This window comes from Lepisosteus oculatus, chromosome 17 (genome assembly GCF_040954835.1).
Source record: "Lepisosteus oculatus isolate fLepOcu1 chromosome 17, fLepOcu1.hap2, whole genome shotgun sequence".
NCBI classification, from domain to species: domain Eukaryota; kingdom Metazoa; phylum Chordata; class Actinopteri; order Semionotiformes; family Lepisosteidae; genus Lepisosteus; species Lepisosteus oculatus.
This window is the reverse complement of record NC_090712.1, coordinates 4,385,867-4,408,860: the sequence shown is the minus strand read 5'-3', so window position 1 is coordinate 4,408,860 and position 22,994 is coordinate 4,385,867. Positions and strand designations below refer to the sequence as shown.

Sequence of the window (22,994 nt, the reverse complement as noted above, 5' to 3'; positions counted from 1 at the left end):
GGATTGCTCCAACTCAGCCCAGTGATTCCTCATGCATCAAACAAAAGACTACATAGAAATTCTCTTGTAAAATGTTATAACAGAATAATTAGTCTAGAGAATACACTGCAATTATGTTTTGCAAGGCCATTTATTTTCTATCCAGCCCTCTGTAACTGTTGAGACTAAACACAAAAAAATGCCACAGTATTTGCAATCATTTGAAATACTGATGCTCTTGGATGGAGGCCATGTTCATTCACAGATTGAGTTCTGCTAAGAGACAAGCCAGTACAAGGTACTGAAAAAAGAAGCAAACTTGTAGTTAGATTTGAACTCAGGTGCCTTACAGTACTTCACTAATAAAGGTATTGCTGTCCTAGGGCTGTACCTTGACAAGAGGCCAGGCCTCACTTACAGAATGGTAATTTATATTTGGACTTGCAATCACAAAATAATACACAGGGATCAAATTTAAATCGCTGCACTAAATGTCAGAACTAATAGATGATCACTGCTTCTAATGCCAATGGCTTGTGAGCTTGGAGCCAGACAAATATTTGCTGTAGAACGGTGTCTTCTTGAAGACTGACATTAACGTATGTGGGAGGTTAGATTATAAAGACATGAACTTATTTCTTCAAACAAACCTCACTGCAGTGTAAATACAACTGGCGGTACTGTGGTTTTTTTCCCCCGAAAAAAAAGTTTTGCGGCGATTAACTGCTGCATGACAAAGCTGAATTCGTTGGAGTGTGGTTTTCATATCGTTCCCCCCAAAAAAACGGAGCTGAGTTTTCACATTCCATCCTTTTTGTTCTTTAGCCTTTTTTTCCGGACAAAATCGATCTGTAGCTCTCACCTGAGAACCAAGCCACCCAAAGAACTCCAACGGTTAAGTGTGATTTATTTATTTAAAACAATTAGGATAATATCTAAAATCTAATTGTTAGGGGGTGGATTAGGAGATTTTAACCAAGTATGGTACATTTACACTAAGAAATTACAATGTTATAAATTGGGATGAACTACTGTCTTACCATGTTGTCATTGGAGTGACACAGGATTATACCAAAAATGATGGATGCTTAGCAGATGTCAGGAGAAGGCGCAAAAGCAATTTGTGTGTGTAAGCATGCTCTCATTGTTCTCAGTGAACCATAAGAAAATAATGATTCTAAGCAGAGCTCAGCGGAATCAATAAGGGTGTGCCGATATGAGCAAAAGCTAATTTGGGGAATACTAGCCACATTGTAAGAATTAAATTAAGTCTTATGTTTTTTTACTTTTTCTTTGGAAACTGAGCAAAAGCTTGGGCGCAACAAGCCACAGGAGACAGAAAAAGTGTGAGAGTAGAGAGACAGACAAATGGCAGAAGACAGAGGAAAAAGGCTTTTGAGGTTCTGATTTATCTGCTCTGTTGTACTCTCACACCTGCCCATCCTCGCCTTTTCCATATTGGCTCCTGCAGCTCTACGTAGAAATAGGACTGTTTATCATACTCCTCGCGGTCAAGAATTTTAATGGTAATGGTCTTCCTGTGGGGACACAAGACAGATTCAAACAATGGGGGGAGGCTGGAATGACACACACTCACACACATTTCCAAACTCCTTGGCATCGCACTCAACCCTGTGGTCAGGTGGTTAGTGAGATGTCATGACAGGAGACAGTCTGCGCACATTCACGTCATCTTGGAGTGCAAACAAGGTGGGACAAAGGGCAGCCTCAGAAGGTCGTGTATTGTAAAATGACTGAGGTTCTCTTTGGTTGCCTGCTATTAAAGCTTCATGAAATACCTCTTCGCTGCTTAACTTAATTTAACTATGTGTAGTACAGTATATAACTATGCCTTATTCCAAAACCATAGAACCGGCTTTGCCCAGATTTTGAGGTTCCGCCTCCTTTTGCGCTGCCCCCTAGTGGTGTGAATGTGCGCAGTGCTACAGTGAACCAGCCTGGCCGCAGAGGAGGCCCCGCATTCCCAGACCGGAGAGGGGTGGGGGAGATGGGTCAGGGAAGGAGGCCCTGGCCCACAGAGCAGGTCCCCCACCTTTCTTCTCACTCATCTCCACCAGGCGGGGCTCTCCAATCTCAACGAAGAAGTTCTTGTTTTTCTCATACTCCTCGTCATCAATTACTTTGACCTTTATAGTTTTGCTGAAACAGAGAAAGAATACAGAATTGCAGGAAAAAGGAAGTAAGGAAACAAGACAGGAAGTAAAGACAAGAAACGCTGCAGCCAAGCTTATAAGGGGACACACGCAATTAAAAGATGGAGGTGTTCGGGGAAGAAGAGAACTTGGATAAAATCATGCTTTGTAATGAAGAGAGTTTTTGAAATCGAGCAAAAACAACGGAAAACAAACTGGTGACATATTTCAAACAACTTGTAGTGGAATACATTTTGCAGACAGATCTTTCCACAGTAATTCTAATTAATTTAAATTCTTCTTCTTCAGCACACTAACAGCTTTAATGTTCCACATTATTGCATAAGGCAGAGGTGAACAAAACTGTAAAAATGAGCTATCCAAGGTATGTACTCAGTAGCAATTTAAATTTATTTCGCCCATGGCTGCCGTTTACAATGCACTTCACAATCTTAGCGATTCTTTTATGAAACAGAACCATAGAACACTGCCTCTAATGCTCCTATTTGCAAGGCTAACAAATCGATTGAGAATAATTGACCATCAACTAAAGTTTGGGAAAGTGGATCAATAACGTCCTCTATCAAGCCCATTAGAATCACAAGCCGATTTCTCCACATAACAAAAAGACTATTTTTAGAAGCTTTAATTTCTCCAGGCAGACAGAATAAATTAACATGAATTATTATCATGACTTTTTTAACTACTAGCTTAGAGGGCAAAACAACATTAGAATAAAAAAGTGTCACCATGACTTAAATTAAGCCTGTCGTTTTCTTTCCACAGGTTGTGAGGAAACAGAAGATGAGCTCACATGTCAGGGCTACGATTTGAAAGGCAAAAAGTGCTTTTATTACCCTGTGCTCCTCTTTTTTACTGGGATACAGTTGCTTTTTTTCCCCCTCTGATGACCGTTTTTTGACCTGATAAAATTCAGAATAGGCATTTATTTTCAATCTTCTATGCCTTGCTTCCAAATGTCTATAGCACAGCAATTTGAGACAGTCCCGACAATCCTAATCTTGCTGCTGTACTGAAACATGGTATAGGACAGTCCCTCAAACTATTTGGAGGAGGAGGTCCCACAGGTGCTGTGCAGTCCCACAGGTGCCCACCCAATTCGACAGGCTGCAGTCTGAATGGCTCTGGACCAAATGTGCACCTGGCAAATGTGACGTCATCTGGCTTCCTAGCACAGGCAGGGCAAACTGTAAACTTCAGAGAGAGAGGCTGCTTCCAGACTAGCTGCTCAGGACTGCGTCTGTCCTTCTTGCATAAGCTGCTTTATGCCTCCTAAATCTAGTGAGGTCAATGGAGAAATGTCTATAAAGTGGGTGTAGTTTAAAAAAGTGTGGAACATTTTTTAATGTCCACCAAAAAATGGGACTGGTTTAACACTGCGTTACTGATTGCCAACCCTAGTCCTGCAGTAACACAGTCTGTTCTAGTTTTTGCTCCAGCTGAGTTGTTAATCACAGACTAATTGATTTTGAGTTTTTTTGATTGTGGTCTTAAAATGTCAAATGAAATTATGTAGATTGACGTATATTTATCTTTGAGGACTTAATAGTTAGATTGAGTTGACTCAGTCTGGGAGGGCTCCTCTGGTCTGTGACTCAATCTATGAAGGGCTTCTATTGCATTGACGTTAGCATAGAAGATGTTTCATCACAATTCTTGCACGTGGATGTAAAAAGCTTGAAACATCCTAATCAATGAAGCATTTATCTCCCTCCCAAATCAAAATGGAAAAAAAATCATATCTAAACACCAAAATTCAGAATTTCCCTCCTTCATGTAGTGGTTTCATATCTTCTGAAGAGAATAAGAACACCTTGAGAAAGCCATACAGTAGCTTGTTTCAGATCTGAGATTTGATTTGCTAAAAATCTATCATTTAATTATCATTAAATCAATAACAGACAATTATCAAAAATGATCAAAGAAATACAAAATGAAAACTTTTATTTCGCGATTCTCCCATTTATCATACTTTATCCCTGAACTTGCATGGGTATTTTTTAAAATAAAAAAAACGAGTGTACAATTTCCTCAATCCTGCTCTTACTGAAGTCCAGAGCTCAACTACTCTTCTGTAGTCGAGGCACGAAATGGAAGAGCTCCCAGCACAAATGTCGGGGACAGCACTTTTGTGCTGTTATTTCAGATCCAGAGGAAAGGAGGAGAGACGAAATAGATTATTCACACTCTGACCTACAGTATGAATCCCCCTGGAGCTTTCACACATTTCAGAAATGTGTTTATTGAGCCCTTTCCCATTGGACACAGACAATAGGATTTCTGTTAACCTGCTGAGTAAGTCCATATCTCAGACTCACACTTTGGCCCGTTAATTATTTTAAAATCTCCAATAGAGGCTCCATTGATTACAGAATGACAACCCAGAGCCCAGCTTTTCCAGTGCAGCCAAGTATACCACAACACAATATTGTACAATTCACTCAGAGAAATGAACTTAAATCTGAACAGACTGGATAGGAAGAAGTTTCAGTCCTTTCCTGCTTCTTTCCACTGTCACAGTTTAACATTGGAACGAAACATGTTTTGATTACATAGGGGAAACTTTTCTTCACATGTCACAGCCGATTTCATACTCTGGTGCTTGAATTAATCATTCCTTCTCTCCTGGTAGAAATGCCCAGTATTTCACTGGCAGACCAAGTTTGGATAAAAGCTGAAAAGTGCATTTGACAGCAGGGAAGCCTTTAATCACATTCGGATCACAACACAACAAGCATTCATTGCATTTTCACTGGACAGGACATACAAAATTAAAAATATATCTTCTATTGTGTCAGGAAAAAAAAACATCATTTTGTTAATGCACACTGGTTCCCTGTTACAATATTATAGAATTTGTATTGGATCTCACACTATGTATTCATGTCATGAGACTAAAAGGAAGTTACTGTAGGAGACTCTGGTTGTTCATTATGATGAAGTAGGTGATGCACATTCAACAGAATTATTCACCCCCAGGCACAATGAAAAGGTCTTCCTTCCAACTCTGCAGTTAATATTCAGCTTGCTGGCTTCTTTCTTGACCTTCTTCTTTCCCATTATAAAACAGCATTAACACCTAAACCCCTCAGTGCCCAACTCTCGGCTGGAGCGATAACTCAGGAAATGACACTTGCCTTTGCCTGCATCTACTGCACTGTCTGCCAATACGACAAATTAGTCATTCTGGGTTCTGGTCTCTTGGGCATTAGGCTTCTCCCTGAATTGGATTATTGTCTATAATGGTACCAGTTCACTCAATGTTACACACTGTGCTCTGGCTGGGAAGAACTAAAAAAGGCTACTGCTTCTGTGTGTTGCCGACAGGGTTAAAGGTCAGTGTTTGCAGCTGTGATAAAGGGTGATGTGCCGACAAGGGGCTGGTTCTCCAGGGGAGAGACAATCATGCTTGAAGACGGCCTGCAGTCATGTGCAATTTAGTTTCCATGCGCTGCCTAGACATGTTGCCGTCACGCCCACCTAAACGGTCCCCTCATGTCACACAAGGCCCTGCCTTCTCTGAGGAAGACTTCTCCGAGCCAGATGAGTCACCGACGCTCAGCCACGTACCGCGTCTTTCACACAGTTAATTAATTCATTCATTCGCCACGAGGCTCGTCTTCCTCCAAGTCGCTTCTGTCTTTTCCTAGAGCCAGTCCTGAGCCCCAAGGTAGACGTGCTAATCAGTGATGCTACACTGCAGCTATGGTTGATGATCCATCTTCCTTTAGGCAGATAACACTCTAAACGGTTAGCTGAAACCCTTTGGGTTTATCTCCTGGGACTATCTTGATCATCTCCAGTATGTGAAGTATAAGAGAGCACCCCAGTTCCCATATACAGTACAATAACATATCACAGGTTTGATTTGCCAGAGGTCGACAGACCATGTTGGCAGATTTATTGGTGCTCGCAGAACAGTGTGGATTCTGATCAAGGCTGTGGATTCATCATCATATGGTCTGGTATGCAAGACAAGTTGAGGTATACTTCAGAACAACATATGTTTGAATGACATACTGTTTGAGGGTTTGGGTCAATTGTATGAAGGAGCTAGCTAACCTTTAGAAAACGTTATTCACTTTTATTTGTTATCTTAAAGGGGAAAGAATAAGAAATGGCAGGGGATTCTGAGTCCAATTTTTTGCCTCCTGGCCTCCAAACACAGAGACCTCAGTAACACACTGGGACCCAAAACACAGCACTCCATGGAGAGGGTATTCACAATGTTCTCTATGTCACTCATTTGTTCAACAGCAAGCAAAGCCTGTGAGACAAGATTGTCCTCGCTGTGATGTCACGAGCCTGGGTGCCCTTTCACTAGATTCGCTTCTGGGTCTTAACTGGCAGAGCTGTCTGGCTTGTGCATTTTCAGGCAAAGCACTGAAAATGAGCTTAACAGACTGCAACAGCCACAGAAGCTGATGTATAGAAAGTAGAAAGTAACCTATGGTGAATTAACCTTAATGTTTAGGAGAATGACTAAATGAGGCTTCACTGGCTGTTATTAACACTTGCATGTGTACCGAAGTTCAAGTACCGTTTAAGACATTATTTTAAGTTGCGCTGGCTCTTTTTGGGGATAAACACAACAACACCCTGTCTGCTGTTTGGTTTGTTCAGTTTAACTAGACACAAAGCTGCACATTCCAGTATACATTTTCATACTATTCAAGTGCATTTTTCTTTCATCTGTCTAGTTACAGGACTACCATACATAAATCATGCATGTTGTTTACCTGGAAATCTTTTGATTACATAATCTTGCTGATGGTGAGGGCATAGCTTTGGCTGGCCGGAAAGCAACTTAAAATGTTTAACAGATAACACTTGGTTTATCAGATTAAGCAGCCAGTTGCATTGGGCAAGTCATTTGCTAATTTAATTAGCCATTAAGAGTCCAGGGTGAATAGAATCCACAGAGCAGGACCAGAAGGGAGATTCAGGAAAGTAGACCATGTCACTAAAGATGGAGTGCATCATTTTCTCTTGAATGGCACTAGAATTCTGCTCACTGTTCACTTAAGTTCACTATGTTCCAAGGGTAGCACTACTTGGAATTGAACATATGGAAATGACAAACACCTGGAAGAAAGGAATCCAGCAATGTTATGACCTGACAAAACTTGATGATCTGTTAACTTGTTTTTGTGGCACGCAGAACTCATGGACCAAGGGGCACAATTCACTGATGTTGTAACCACTATTAACAAACCTGGTGATACCACCCAAAGTGCCTTAATATTCAACACTGTCCAGATGCAGCCTGTGAAGCTTGAAATGCAACACTTTCCTAACAAAGTGCACTCACATCATCTTCAGGTCAACATACTGATGCCTGCTGCACACTGTTAACTGTCAGAGCTGGCTGGCACTTTCCAAAAGTCATGGATTGTAAAACAGAGCTGTTGAAGGAAACATTTTGCCCTTTCCCATTTGGGCAAAGAGGAATTTAAACCCTGGGGTCACAAGCCTTAAATAAAAGGAGTTTTAAAGCTCACAGAGAAACAAGTGTGTGCACCTCTACACGAAACCAAACATGTTAGATGGATCAAATGAAGTCCTCTTGTTTATAAACTTGCCTATCTTAATATGTTTTAAAAATATAATGCCGTATTCTGTAGAATTATCAGCTGGTAGGTCTGGACTAACATACATTTTTTCCTAATTAATAATATTATAACAGATTTGATATTTGTAGTCCATGTGGCTATAGGATTTTTTAAAACCACATTTCCTGCAGAATTTTAAAGTAGTAAGTTTCAAGGGTGACTAAATCCCTATGCAACTGCACAGTAAGTAAGTCAATACAAGAGAACACACTTATTGTTTTAAATGACATGTGACTTGATCTGCACTCAAACTCCTGAGAGGAATAAAACATTAATGAGTTCACTCTGTTCTGCACATAATCCCTTTTACAGGGAAGAATATAGCATGAAAGTGCAGTTTACATAGAATTAAAATCAATGAACCTGTAAAACAAGGTTTTGGATGCATTGTAATTTTAAAACAAAGAAAAGGTGAAGAACTAGAGGCTCCATGTCAGAACCTCAAAAACAACAGCAATCCAAACACAAGCTTCAGCCTCTGAAGTACAAAATGCAGAAATTCTAAGTCCAATACCTCCATTTAAATAGTCTTTATTCAGGAGATCAATCAAGCATAAAAGAAACTTACTAGAAAACTATGAGATTGGAACTGGAGACTGAATATCCTTAGAGTTGTCCGTTGATTTTTTGTAATACTTTATTTGCCATATACAATCTCTTGTATTAGGATTTTGTCTTTTCACATATCCCAACTTGCTTTCCAGGAGACACACAGACAGGGAGAGACGCCTGGGGTCAGAGTGCAGGGTCAGCCATTTATACGGCATCCCTGGAGCAGTTGGGGTTAAGGGCCTTGCTTTGGGGCTCAGGGATTCCTCTGCCGGCTGCGGGATACGAACCGGCAACCTTCCCGCCACAGGCGCAGATCCTGAGCCACCGCACCATTTATATATAAGGTTACAGATACATAAATTGAAATACTTCATTTCATCCTGTGCACAGACCTAAACCCAAAGTGTGTCGATAACACCCATTTTGACATGTAGTATACTGCTGCATCTTTACGAATCTAGAAATAATGGTAAACACCTGGCTAGGGTAAACATTTGAAGTTCAAAGAAAGGAAAAAAAAGGAACTATGGTGTTTAGATAGTTGTGCTGGATGTAAGACACTGATCCAAGGAATCCTCTGGTTTACCCTGGTTAATTAAGTTCTGCTTGAATGATTAAGTGTCAATCAACAGTCCAGAAACACAGCATAAAACAGATAGGAACAGAGGGGAGAGAAGGGACAGGAGAACAGAGACGGAGACAAAAAGAGGAGAGAGGAAGACAGAAGGCAAGAGCTCCTTGTCCAGATCATCCATACAGAACAGAACAAATGTAAGTATTTGAACCTTGTTAAGAGAGCTTGCCAATAGAAACTCTGATTTCCTGTATAGAGAATCCCTTGGTTAAAAATGGTTTTCCTGGTTGTGGATGCAGTTTTAGAATAGGACGATAGGTTTCCCATTCACTTTGCAGCATCCAGATTTATAAATAGAGAGAGAGATTAAACTGTAGGTCATATTCTATTGCTTTAGAAAGCTTTATCTCTTCTGGCCTTTGCAAGTGTTATACAGGATCTGAATACTTGGTAGCAGTCTGGGGTTTTTCTGGGTGGTCAGGCTGAAGGTCTCTGGGATGCCTCATTTGTACATAGTGTAACTATGTTGAACTGTATGTTAGTGTGGCGTGTTGTTAAGTGTGTCATTGGCATGTCATATTAATAAATATTTGTTTAACCCAGTGTGTCTGAATTATTGCTCTTTTCACCAAAGCTGGGCCAGAGAACAAATAACCCAGGTGTCTCTAATTATACCATCCACTCGGGTATATTCTTGGCAAAATCATTTAAAAGTGGTGGGGTTATGATTATTTAATTTAATTATTGGCTCATCCACTTGGCCTATTTCCGGTATTCTTTATTATCATAACCCCTGTTTGTAACAATATACAGGAGCTTATTTCCAGATCCTAGCACTGTGGTTTTGGGGTGGCATTATCTTCCAAACAGACCACAGCACAGAAGAAATGGTGTGTGAAAAATGAATGTGGTTTAGCTACGTATTGTAGTACTTGTTACAGCTATTACTCTTCTGCATTAATAAAAACTCTAGAGATCATGAAGATCAGTACTGCCCATTAATTATTAAAATTTGGCTTGCAACCTTTGATTTGTAGTAGGGCAAGGTTATATTGCTGTGCACACACCCTAATCTGAAATATTAAAACATGCTCTTAAGCTATTTAAATAATAATGATAAATATTACACATATCTGATTCTCTCTATTTTTAAGCTGAACATCTTAGATGGAAATAGCAGTTCCAACAGGAACCAAAATGAAAAATAAAGAAGCAAGATAACTGCATTAACTAAAAAGTTCACTTCATCCCTTTAAAGGCAGACCTTCCAATCAAACTACAATGATATGGATGCAAAACTCACTAACGCAGTGCACAGCAGAAGCATAAAAATCATTTTCTTTCTGCGATGCATGACCTTTATCTTTGAAACCAATTTTTACTTTAGATGTAATTCTGCAGACCAAGGTGACAAGTGGAATTTTAAAAAAATAAGCATCCGCACAATTTTCTCATCAAAAATGTTATCTAAAAGTCTGCTCTTCAGGGCTACTGCACATAAGGCTGGCCCAACAATGACTTGTGTCATATGCTTATTCACGCAGCACACACAACAAATCTCTATAGAACACAATACAGTACTAATGTACAGGAAGGGGAGCTATCCCTGCAGTGGTAATCAAAACTGCAGTCCTTTTCTCAACTTTACTGCCTACACTATGGAAGTTGTCTGCATTGAAATAGTTTTACACCTGATAAGCGTTTTTGGACGTCTCTGATCAGAGCACTGTGATTAAATGTACAGTATAACCGGGATGATTACAGCCCAAGTTGAAGTTCAGTACTCAGAAATGGTCCTTGCATCTGCGGGAAAGCATTTCAAAATATTGTCTATTTTTCAAGAGTGGACAATTGAAATGCCATTTAGGTTTATGAGAGCACCACTGCTTACATTCCAAGCCTGAACTCATTCATATTCGTGCCTGTGTTTTCCACAATGTTAGTTCATTTTTACCTCTTGGCCACTGACAACCCCCTCCTGACTGCCTCTCTGATGCTGCCTCTCTATTCTATTAACCTTTTTTTCTACTTCTGAGCAAGAAGGGCCCAGTATAGAGGCAACCATCAGTAGGATTCTGTGTTCTTCCGATTTAAGCTTGTACTTCTTAAGTGATCCAGGCAAAGCCTTTGTCTCATCAAGATGGTTTAGCTTCATCTTCAAATCGAAAGCCAGGCCTTTGAAGTGCTTACTTTGCTTTTTTTCAAATTTATTCCAGCCAATTCCTGTTAACTTCCCTCTCTCTCGTGATTTATGTGCCGTAGCTCCAGTCAATTTCTGTAGCTGCCTCTCCCTGTCATCTGTCACTTTCTGTTACTGTCTGTGCATTGTTCTCCACCTGTCTTTCAGTCACTGAAAATGGCTCCATGTCTCAAACAAGCATTACATTTATTTCTGCTGGCAAGAACAAAAAGGACAAAGACAAATGGCGATCACAAACACTCTTAAGGAATCCGTTTCTTGCAAACATTATTTTCTTAATTTCTCCTTTGAGTTAGTACCCACATTTCGATTCGTCCTCTCAAATTGAAAAAACAGGGCACAGTTTTTGTTTCTGCTTCTGTAGGAATAAAACAGTTCCAACACTTAAAAGGATTTGCATTAGCAAGACTATTATGAATTTATTCAAAACTGATTTGTCTGACACCTTAATCCACTGCAAAGAACCCATTTATACAGCTAGGCACACTGCTGGAACAATTTGGTTGAAAGACCTTGCTCAAGGGTACAACAGCAGTCTCTGGCCTCTGATCTGAATACACAACCTTCTGGTTAGGAGTCCAGCCCCTGCCCACCACTCTACACTGCTGCTGCCACTGTATTGGACATGGACATGGCTCTAGGTGTTACCTAATACATTATATTATACCTAATATGTTACAGTACCGAAGGCATAACCAGTATATTCCCCTTTCCTCTATACTGTTGTGTGCCAATAGAATCAGCATCTAAAAGAAATCTCAAGAGTGAACCCCTTTAAGGATTACTTCAAATCCTGAAAAATACTAAGAAAGCCAGATCAGACAGTGCTTCAGGACCAACTGTGAGGCTAGGATACACATGGAATCTGAGAAGGATTTAGGTCCAAAATCACAAAGTGTTTCTTTACACAAACAGCTATGGGATAACAATGAGTAATGAATGATAATACTTTTAATCAATAGTTAACTTTAATGAACATAATTCATTAAAATAAAATGTATTTAATTATTAAATTTATTGATTACAATAATTCATTTTAAGTAATACTTAAAGGGGGACAAACTGCCCACCCAAGCTGTTGAAGTTTAATTCGTTGGATCAGCCAAGAAAATGCTACTCAGTTGTGACCTTTCTCATGTTCTTCTAACACACGTGTGTGATTATGGGGACATGAAGAAAGGAAGAGGTCACACAATATTCTGAAGCGTGATGCTGAACTACTATTCTTCCCCACCTCACCACCTGCCGGTTATTCAGTCATGGAAGACACTGGAAGCAGCTATAAGACTGGGAGACTCTGCTGAACCAGTGATAAGGAAAAAACTAAGAAGCAGTAGTAGTAGGAGTAGTAGCAGTAATTTTTACAAGTAATAGCGATTCCCCTCCACCACCACCAGTGTGCAGCCCCACCTGGAGGATGCGACAGCAGCCATAGTGCGCCTGTGCACTCCCCACACACCAGCTCTCAGTAGGGAGGAGAGCAGAGTGATGAAGCCAGTTCAGAGATGGGGATTATTAGGAGACCATGATTGGTAATGGGAAATTTGGCCAGGACGCTGGGGTAACACCCCTAATACATGGCGCATATGGAATCCGAAACAAAATCAAAACCAGTTGCTATACACTGCAGCAGCGATATTAACTTTTGAAACTCCCCAAATGGAAAAAGTCAAAGTATATGAAGTACAGTATAGTGCCTGTCACAACCTAGAATATCAAGATGCTAATATTGTGTATAAGAAAAAGATACGTTTATACTGTACTGATTTAATTACCGCACCGTAAAAAAGCTGTATAAGAGTGATAAAATATTTTTAAAATAGTGCTGCCCTTGAGCTCTTTCATCTGACATTAAGAAAGGCCACTGGGGACCACCACACGGGGCTCAGTTCATACAGATTTCGGGGAATGCAGTGAAGAGCAGCAGAGTCGTATCTGTAACACACCATCACATGAGACATCTCAAGACAAACAGTCCATGTAACCATAGCAACTGCTGTTCTTCACCTTGCTAAAAACCCAAAAGTCAGTTATGTTTTAACTTGAAAGTGGATCAGAGTTCACTCCCTCAAAGCACTTCAAAAGCGTAACCAGCCAATCAGATGAAAAACCAGACTCAAAAAACTAAGGTTAAAAGAGACCAGACAGCTCGAACATGCACATGCGTGCAGAGGACATGTAGAGGTCCGAGCTGCAGCGGCAGGTACTGTAGCAGCTCCAGTCCAGTTGATTAAAGTACTTTTACAGCCCAACAGGCCAGCGACAGTGAAAGAACACCCAGATTATTGCCAACTACAGTGACTGTCTTCCACCAGAGGTTATGTCTATCAGGCAATACAAATATTAAACAGTCTGAAAACAAACTTTATTAAACACAAAGGACTGGTTTTCTTGAGGCAATAAGACCCTTTCACATTTGCGCCACACATTCCTATTACATTTACTGACAACTTAATGAACAAGGACCAATGAGCACTGAAGGACCGCAGGTGTAAAACCAGACAGTGATACATCAGAAATGAAATGGCTGGGATCAACTGCAAGAATTGTGACAAAGACTGCAGCCAGCTTTCTGGGACTACAACTTCCAGGACAACAAAGGTCCAACCATTAAAAGAGAATGATTCATTCATGACAAGTGGACTTGCACCACTTTGCAAATCAATATTTGTTTTGAAGAGGAAGGTTGTTTGTGAGCAAACCATTTGTGGGTGAGTGTGTGGGTAGATTTTAGATGCAGACAAGATTTAAAAATGTACGTTTTAAATCTTGTTTCTAGAACAGTCAAAACTGATCAAATGACTGAACAGTAGGCTTACAGCATTATGTAATATATTAGTGCAATGCTCAATGCACAGCAAAACTGACATATATTTCTATACCTCAGAGAAGAAGGTATTGAAACAATGGAAAACTAAAGCCAGTTAAAGAGAACTTAAACTACATACATTAACTAATCATCTACAGTTTCTTTAAACTGTGAATCATTTCAATATCCTGAGGCACAGAGATCAAATGTTTTATTCTCCTGTCACAATGCAATGCTGTTCTCATCATTGTTGTTACTGTTCAATGTCCACACATCTATTTTTTAATTACTGAACCTTTTAGTCACAATTGTGGTGAGCAGGAGTCTAACCTAGCAGAAAATGAGCACAAGGCAGGAAGCAACTCAGATTGGACAAACTGTCTAGCATTTATTCAAATGTAATACGTGAGAACACTAACTTAAAAATGGCATTATGGGATTTGACCTTTTTTTTACCAGAGTTCAGGTGCTGTAATTTAACCTCTGTTTTCACAAGAATGTTTGAACACAACTACAAAGGAAAATCATTCAGGTTTTTCAAACCACAGGTGTTTTGCCAATTCCACTTGAAAACAAATTAAGACAGAAGGACACTTCTCAAAATAAAATAAAGGGATTTCTTGGAAAAATAATGCAACCAGATTTCTTTTTCAGAAAGCTGAAACAGAGTAATAAGAAATGATCTTTTTAATGTGGAAGCTTTCTGCATTAGTAGGAACTGCAGAACAGATGGGTTAAATAAATTTTGCACCCATTTGTGGTACCAGAACTGGTACCAGAAAGTACATTTTTGGATTTTGAGAAATGCGGATAACTTGATAAAACCTCATTTTACTCTCATTCACTCAGTGGAAATGCTTCTTGAAATCAAAGTAATCTGTCTGCTGTGGTCTGCCTGTCAAGAACAGAGTAAGACTCATCTTTGAACCTAGAATGAAAACAATCCATCTTTTTAATTGAAAGTCCCATTTAGAAATGGAATTAATCTAATTGAAATTTCCTAACTTATGCAAAGCGTACTAATGAACTGGTTCCATTTTTATCACCTCTAGTGCTTCATCATTTCTTTTTGGCACATCTTCCGTCATTGTCTCAAAAATGGATGTAGGGACTTAAGACAATTAGATCAAAAAACTTTTGAGTTGAACAGTCACTATAATTAGCCACAGGTAAATTATAGGTTAAAAAAGTTGACTTAACTTATGGGCCTGCATAAAAAATATACTTTAGTACTAGTACTAAAAAAACCCATCATAGACATACAGTACTATACCTCTTGTGTCTTGTGTCAGTGTTCCACAAGTAACCTGTTCCTGTTTTTGATAATCTCCAACGAGCTGTAATTTACCAAGGAAGTAACATTTTTATTTGTAAGAGTGGATTACCTTGCGCACTAAACTGGATTGCACTTCTGTTTGCCTTTCATTTTATCCCATGACTTTTGCACACACTAGGTAGCTGCAATTATTATTTTTTTCTCTGTTACACACTTGCCCAAATATGGAGCTTCAGCAAGTCCTTCTGAAGGCCGAATGCCCCCTTGTGCAGGGGAAGCATTTTTGTGGCACATTACTAACTGCACAGCCCTGGGGGGGGATTGCTCTGTGTATTAAATTCTTTACAGAATCTTAATTCTTTGACATTTTCTTCAAAGGAATGTCATACCAGATATATCACAATGATTAACAGCGTGCCAGCTTTCTTTCTAACACAGAGGTTGCTAACGGTTATGCAAAATTCGCACATCTTGCTGAGAAGCTTATTTTCTTTTTGTTCTGCTTCAATCCAGGGTTGAAGAACCACCAAAACAGCTTCACCTCCCCATCCTGAATGTCAGCGTCACTTCATCTTACCTCTGAAGCTAAAACCCATTGCTTGATTGCTGCCTGTCCTCACTCCCCTCCCTGGGATTAGTCAGAAGCAGAGGCAGGAGAGACAATAAGCAGTCAAGGATGTAGAACCAGTTGAGATACAAACCAAAACACTGGAAACGGGCTTAATTGGATGCCCTAATTAACAGCTGTGAATTTTTGCAGCATTTTCGGCGCTGACAAATTTGGAAAAACAGTCAACTATGTTAATTCCAAAAACAAATTCTCACTAGACGACAAAATTCATGTTACTGCACAGTACATTCACGAGAACTGCTGTTCGTAAGTACTGGTATGAAGAATCATTAGTGCAAGGGCTTGGGAAAACTGCTCTGGGCCCTTTCAAATCCCTAATCACTTCATTACATAACAATTTACAATCCTGCTGTAAGCCTCATCTTTCGCCGAGAACTTGCAAAGCGCTCAAAAAAAGTAGCCAGTGAATTTTTCTTCATGCAGGAACAGAAGGGTGAATCACTTGAAATTGAACTCCTATGACAGTCCACATAAAACAGCAACATGCCCTATGAGTGCACTAGGTTTCACCATTTGCCAAGCCAGGAAGAAAGATTTTTTTCATTGAGCACAAAAGCCAGACCTTTTATTGCCAGTGTTTGCAGCAACAAAAATGTAGCCTGTACAGCTAAAAATCAGCTCTTTGACCACATCCCTGGAAGCAGATCACCAAAACGTTGTCAATGATATCCTGCAAAAGCAATCCCCTTAATAAATAGGACATAAAACTGAACACAGGTACAGGACTGTCATTATACTCTACTGACCATTATCATAAATCCACTTGTCATGGAAAAGACTGAGGCCAGTCAGAACCCATCCCATAAGCATTGGGCTGGACCAGGAATATACATCTGCTCCTCTGCCTGGACAGGATATCCACTAGTCCATATCGAGGCCAAATAACCTGGGAGGAGGGGAGAAAGCTAAAGCACCTGGGAAAGCTGGGAAACTGGGAAAATTCCAGAGAGAGGCATGTCTGAAGCTGGGATTGAACCCAGGACTCCCTAGGCTAACCCTCTCACCACTGCTACACCCAGCAGAACTGCGGTCAGCTTTAACCTTTAAGTTCACCCTTCCCTCAAATCGCTCCATTAATTCCTCATGTGTAATGTGGGGATAAGTTGTCTTCTACCTAGTGTCTAGCACATACATCACGAGTCATGAGTGCACCCTGGATTAAGGCACAGTCTCACTCTGAAGTACAAAGAAATAACCACTTCTACTCTCAATCGATAAAAATTCCACCACCTGCAATTGATAAAACATCGCAGATAAAAACATCGCTTTAAAACCTCTTTTGGAATTAACGAGCAGAAAGCCGAAAGGTGCTGACATGATAACTTGCATCAGCAGTGGCCATACATTGCTTTGTCTGGCAGACGATTCAAGGCTGTATTTCCATTGATGTGCTGTAAACAAAGCTGACATCTCATCTTTGGACATCATTAGAACTGTATTATGAAACTGAGTGTTGAGTTTCAGAACTTGCAAGTCTTTCATCCACTGGGTGGTTGTTCATAAACCAACTTTTTTATTTTGGGCCAGACATTGGATGAATCATTACACCGCAGTTGGCCAGGAAAGCACTGTGGAATAACAAATTCAAAAAATTAAGTTTCTACTAGTGCTTCAGACAGTTGGTCATGACACCTTCAAAAGCTATTTGATTTATTTTACCTAAACAGAAAATCACGTAGACCCCAGCTCCCAAAAAGATTAACAATTAAGACATTAAATAGCAAGAGTGTCACCTCTTCTTTTAAATAGCAAATTTGAAACATACAGTACAAAGCTATTTCTTTGTTTGTGCTTCAAGGGTACTTTATCTTCTCCAGCTCCTTTGGGATATACTCATTCTTTGCTCCAATCTCGTTTAAACTCCTGTGCTGTCTCCACGTCACACCAAATTAATTTGGACTGCAAATCCCTCTCAGAATAGGAAGTGTATTGATTGGATAGACACACTCTGGTTGCTTTTTGAAACTCTTCTGAAATCTCTTCATTATGAGACAGGATGAAAGATAGCATTTAGTGTAATATACTTTTGGATAGGGAGTGATTCTCTTAGGAAGTGCCACTTGCAGACTGTTATTGAAAAGCTAATGAAAGATTGAGAATCAACATAAAACTGGTGTGGCAATGGTCAGGCATTATTGATCAATATCATACAGTAAGATCTTCAAACGATTGAAAACAAGCAAGCGGGCAGCTAAGAATGAAGTATTTTAAATGTCTTCATTTACCTATTGCCTTTGGTGTATAATAAGGCCCTTCCATACCCACTAACTCGCTTATAATAACAATTCAAGTTTTATCGTAATATGTGAATACAATTTGGTAAAAATAAGTGTTCAAAAATGCTTCAAATTTATATTTCCAATAATTATTTTCTATGACCAATTTGTGATGGTGTTAAATAGCACTGAAACAATTACTGATCGCTTGAAATGCAAGATCATTCTGAGGTATGCCAAGTCCACTAGTCTTTCCCATGAAATGACTTTGCCTCCCACACACTTATTTCCCTGCAACTGTCCTGTGTGCGTGCATAGATCAACAACGGAACAAAATCTGACAAAAAAACAACAAAACACCACCAAACGTCATACAGGAACACTAAATCCTGAAGATTGATGCATATTTGCAAAGTGAAAGTATAAAACGGGATGCGTAAATAATAGCAGTATCTGAATGAAAGTTAATTTAGGCTTTTTTTAAACTCTAAGCACGGTCAGCTGAATCTAGCAACTCCTCTACAGAAAATAAAGAGGGCAGATTCTATAGGCTGTGTTTGTCAATGAAGAGACACATTCATGAATTAAAAAGAACACTTGCTGCTTAGGAAAGTCACCATTCAATGATTTTTTTTTTAAAATCACAACTCAGTTTTCTAACCAGAAGGAGCAGGTTATTGTTAATAATTTTTTAAAAAGCATGTTACAACATACCGTTGATGCGGTTTTTAAAAGCAATGGTTTGGCATCTGCCATTTGACTCTCTGGAGCTGCTGACCCCACTCTGTGAAGACAGCTGTTATCTTTTTGATTTCTTTAGACTAAAACTAAAGCTCACACTCATCCAGCCCTTTAGGTATAGGGTACAGTATAAAATGCACAAAGAAACTTCAAAACCCTCAAGGTGATTTCAAATGTTCCAAAAGATGTTTTTATTGTAAAGCATCGAGGTCGTCTCCTGCCATTCCATCTTCCATTCTCCAGCACAGAAAAGCCTTTGAAAGGACTTGGATTAGTTTTTTAAAGGATTCAATAGGGAATGTGCCTTCAATTAAGACTCCCGCTGAAAGTGGTAGATGAAATTATCAGGTCTACTTGGTACAGAGTACAGGCCCCCTCTGCCCAAAATATATATCTGTTGGATTAAACAGGACTGCCACTGAGATCTCATAGTCTATAGCCTATAGCTATCACTGGAGCTGGACATACTGTATTGTAACAAGTAAGGGGTTTCAAACATGGTAGAATTGTTATTTAAGTTAAGACTCCACCAATTCTGTCACCCCACTTTGACCTGTCACCCCTTAAGCAGTGATATACTGTAATACTGTCTTGTTTCTCATTTTTAATCATACATTATTATTTTAGTTTACTGGATGGAGCAACACTAAGAAGTAAATTCAATAATAATTTTCCAAGATAGAGTTTCAAAGATTGCTATCCAGTTTTATTACAGGTATTGATTTTTTTTTTGCTGTATCAAATTGGAATCTGATAAAAAAAAAACTGGTTATGAGGATAGTACTGTACTCCAAACCAAAATCCAAAACACTGGTAAAGAAATAGAACAGTAAAAAAGGAGTCATTACCTTTTAATTTAGTGACTACAGTAAAACAATAAGAGAATTCAGAATAAAAAAGTCTTATAAACGTCAAAAGTATATTGTTGTGTGCAGAAATACTATTTATGGGTTAAGGCCGCATGAGCCCCTGCAGGTGTGTGTATGTTTTATTTCAATTCATTCTTCAGAAAGGAAACCCACAATTTCCAGTTTTAAACAGTCTGTTCACGACTCCTAATAATAGCAATTCCTATTTCAATCGGAAGAAATTCCCCTTCAGCTGACTTGGATTTATTTTCTGCGTAATACGGAGAAACCTGTTTCTTGTCACAGCTGGACTTGGCCTGCTCTTGTCCTTGAAGTGCCGACTGCTTCTGTTCACACATGATCCTGACCTGCACTGCGGAGCTCGAAGCCACAGCTGGGAGGCAGATGCTGCAGAGTCAGAGGATTGTGGCCTGTGCAGGGCATGGCAGTCACAGCTGGACAGCGAGCGGAGCTGGCCTCAGCTGACTGCGGGTCCCGTCCAGTCTGGGGAAGCAGTTACCCAGCTGTCGGCTGCCCCTGGGGGACCTTGACCATATTCAATAAGTACCAAAGCCCTGACTGGGAAACTAGGACATCCAGGTGGAGAGACGCGCTCTGCCCTTCCATTTCTCACAGAAACGCCACTTCAAGAGCTGCCTAGGCATCGCCTTTGAAAATGCCTGCTTCTGCGCATCTGCAAATTGAGCTCCTAAAGTTTCTGTACAATTACTTCAATACATGGCATAATTACGGCTTCATTTTCTGCCAACACTCTTCCCAGTTTTGTGACCATCTGCGCCTCAGTAGAATACGCTGCGTTTCCTTCCCATTGACAAACCGTCTAATTGTTTTTTTGTGATGAAAAGGCCAAATCAAAGCCTTTCAAGAACATCAAAGGGAAGCTGTTAATCTGCACTTGTGGCCCTGCATGCCTTTGAGACACTTAGGGTCAGAACCATAAGGCATTTTAATATGCTGCCTTGTGCTTTAATTTTCCATTGTTTTTTTCTTTCCTCTGGAGAGAAGTGCACCAAAGTCTGGCATGCAGTACAGTATGTGTAGGCCTTGTCTGTTAAATCAACAAGGGGACTACTTTACACTTGTGAAAAACGTCAATGCACCAAAACTGCAACAAGCCAGGCACCTGTGTTTTATCACAGTTCAGCTTATCTGAAAAGAGTCTTAGTTAACTTAAAAAAGCTGATGCTGAGAAGTACACGTTTGCTATTAAAAAGACACCTTTAAATAAGTGTCATTAATATTATCACCTAAAATATAAAACCTCTCGCTATTAGAATTAAGCACTATTATGACTCTAGTATGGTGACTGCATAGCTGCAAAATTTTGTTGTTGTGAAGTATTGGTAATTACATTCCGTTTCTGAATTATGCCTTCATTGATCTGAATTAATTCAAGCAGTTAATGTCAAAATAAAAACTGCCCCACTACAAGAATTAGATTATTATCTTATTTTAGATTTGAATTTTAAAAAAGACTTCATGATGAGAAGACCTGCACGCAAAAAAAAAACAATCTTTAAATTTCAAAGCCAGTCAAAACAAATGTGAAGGATGAGTAATTTCCAGTACTATATACTGCTGCATTATTGTTCTACATTTTGAAATCCAGATCAATAAAGGTAACTTTCATATACAACAGGGAAATGGTTCTGCTAATACATTATTTACATTGGTACCAAATCTCCTATTCAAATTATTAGCTTCCAGCAAAGTTGTCATAAATACAGTAAGTAGACAGTGGTATTGAATGGTTATTATGACAGAATCCATATATTAGAAATGAAAATGTGAGAGACAGATGTATTAAATAAGGCCTTCAAAAGCATTGATTTTAAAAAAAAACGGTTTAGTGGATCAATCACGTAGGAAGAGAACAGAGAGGAATGAAAATCATTTATGCTGCAAAAATGGCATCAATCACACTGCATGAGGAGATGTTCCTCTGCAGGGCCTGCAGCCCCTTTGACTATCGGACGCACTCCACTTGTTCAAAAGCGTATGTGAGGAGTAACCAGGATCACGTCTTTCACTTGAACCTTTCTGATTACCTGCACAAAAACAAAGCTCATGGAGCTGCAGAATTTAGATGGTTGCAAATTCCCAAGCTTGTCCCAGTAGAGGGGGCTATATGTATCCTCAACCTCTTTAATGTCCTTCACTGTTCTGTCCCAGAGGTCCTCAGCACCTCTTATAGCAGGAGTTGTAGTCCCCGCTGGGTCCTCAGAGGTTTCCTCACTGTGGCTTCTCTTCCAGTTTGCTATCAGCAAACCTTCACCTGAGCACAAGTAAATTACACACAGCCGGCTGTATAGGGTCTTCGCTGATATAGCGACTTGAACATATGGGCGTTCATCTGTGGGTGTGCAGGTGCAGATTTGCTTTATCGCAGATTCATAGAAAGCCAAAGCCTCCCTTACCTGACAGTAATTACCAGATTCAAATTCAACAATTACCAGCTGGCCTACTTCATAAGCAGCATCCTGATTGTCTAGTCTCACACTGAAATTCAAAAGCATTGCTGTCATATTGCTACCTCCTGTAATTTGAGGTTTGAATCGCACCAAGCATTAGGTTTATACTACACCTCAACAGCCAGAGCTGTCTCCCAAGCCTACAGCACTTATAAGTTAAAAGACTGAAGGCCAAGTTAAAATTTTGCAAATGAGCTGCTTCTTCCCCAGATGCTATTCAATTGTTTATAAAATAAAAGTAAAAATCCTGTTTAGATTCAAAAGACATTAAGGTGTTTTCACACACAGCTCAATAATCACACTGCTATTAATTTTTCATTGCCGACAGTACAGTGAAAATGAATTTAATCATTTCAATAAATATTAAAGCCTTTGTGTGTCAGTCTCTTACCCTTCACTCTGAAACCACAGGTCATAGACCTTCAATCCGCAATAACTGGGCACGCAAACTTTCCTCTCCACAGACAACAGAACGGCTGAAAGTGCAACACTTCAAGGCCTAGGCTGGAATAATTACCAATTTATGTCATTTTAGCAGCTTGTCTGCCAAAATAACACACATTCATGGCTTCTTGCCCTGCGTGCTTAAGCTTAATACTTTTTATCACGTCTTGCGTGGCAGGAACTGGTAACAATAAGATTAAAAAACACATCAGGCACTGCCAGGTAAATAGGCCCTTTATATGAACAAACTCATCTGCCGATTTGTTATAATAATAACTGTGAAAGAAAAAAAACTGTTATGAAAACAGCTTTTGATGTTCAAACCCAAGAGGTGGAGAAAATTGAGAGTAGAGGTGTTAATTTTTTGTCTTGGCTAAATTCTACCCAGGACTTGCACAATATGGCCTCCCTAATTAAATTTCACACTTCGTTGAAAAGGTGAAATG

General features: G+C 39.6%; 1 protein-coding gene across 5 annotated transcripts in view; it reads right to left on the bottom strand.

The window, feature by feature from the left end:
* LOC102689135 (sodium/calcium exchanger 1) overlaps positions 1 to 22,994 on the bottom strand; it is a 174,503-nt gene that overhangs the window by 35,387 nt on the left and 116,122 nt on the right. For 4 of the 5 annotated variants that reach the window (XM_069179873.1, XM_006638520.3, XM_015362607.2 and 1 more), the window contains one exon: positions 2,033 to 2,139. In XM_069179873.1, the coding sequence (XP_069035974.1) occupies positions 2,033 to 2,139 (107 nt within the window). Of the gene's footprint in view, positions 1 to 1,413; positions 1,518 to 2,032; positions 2,140 to 22,994 lie in introns of all 5 variants that reach the window. The other variant, XM_015362608.2, reaches the window with a different exon arrangement.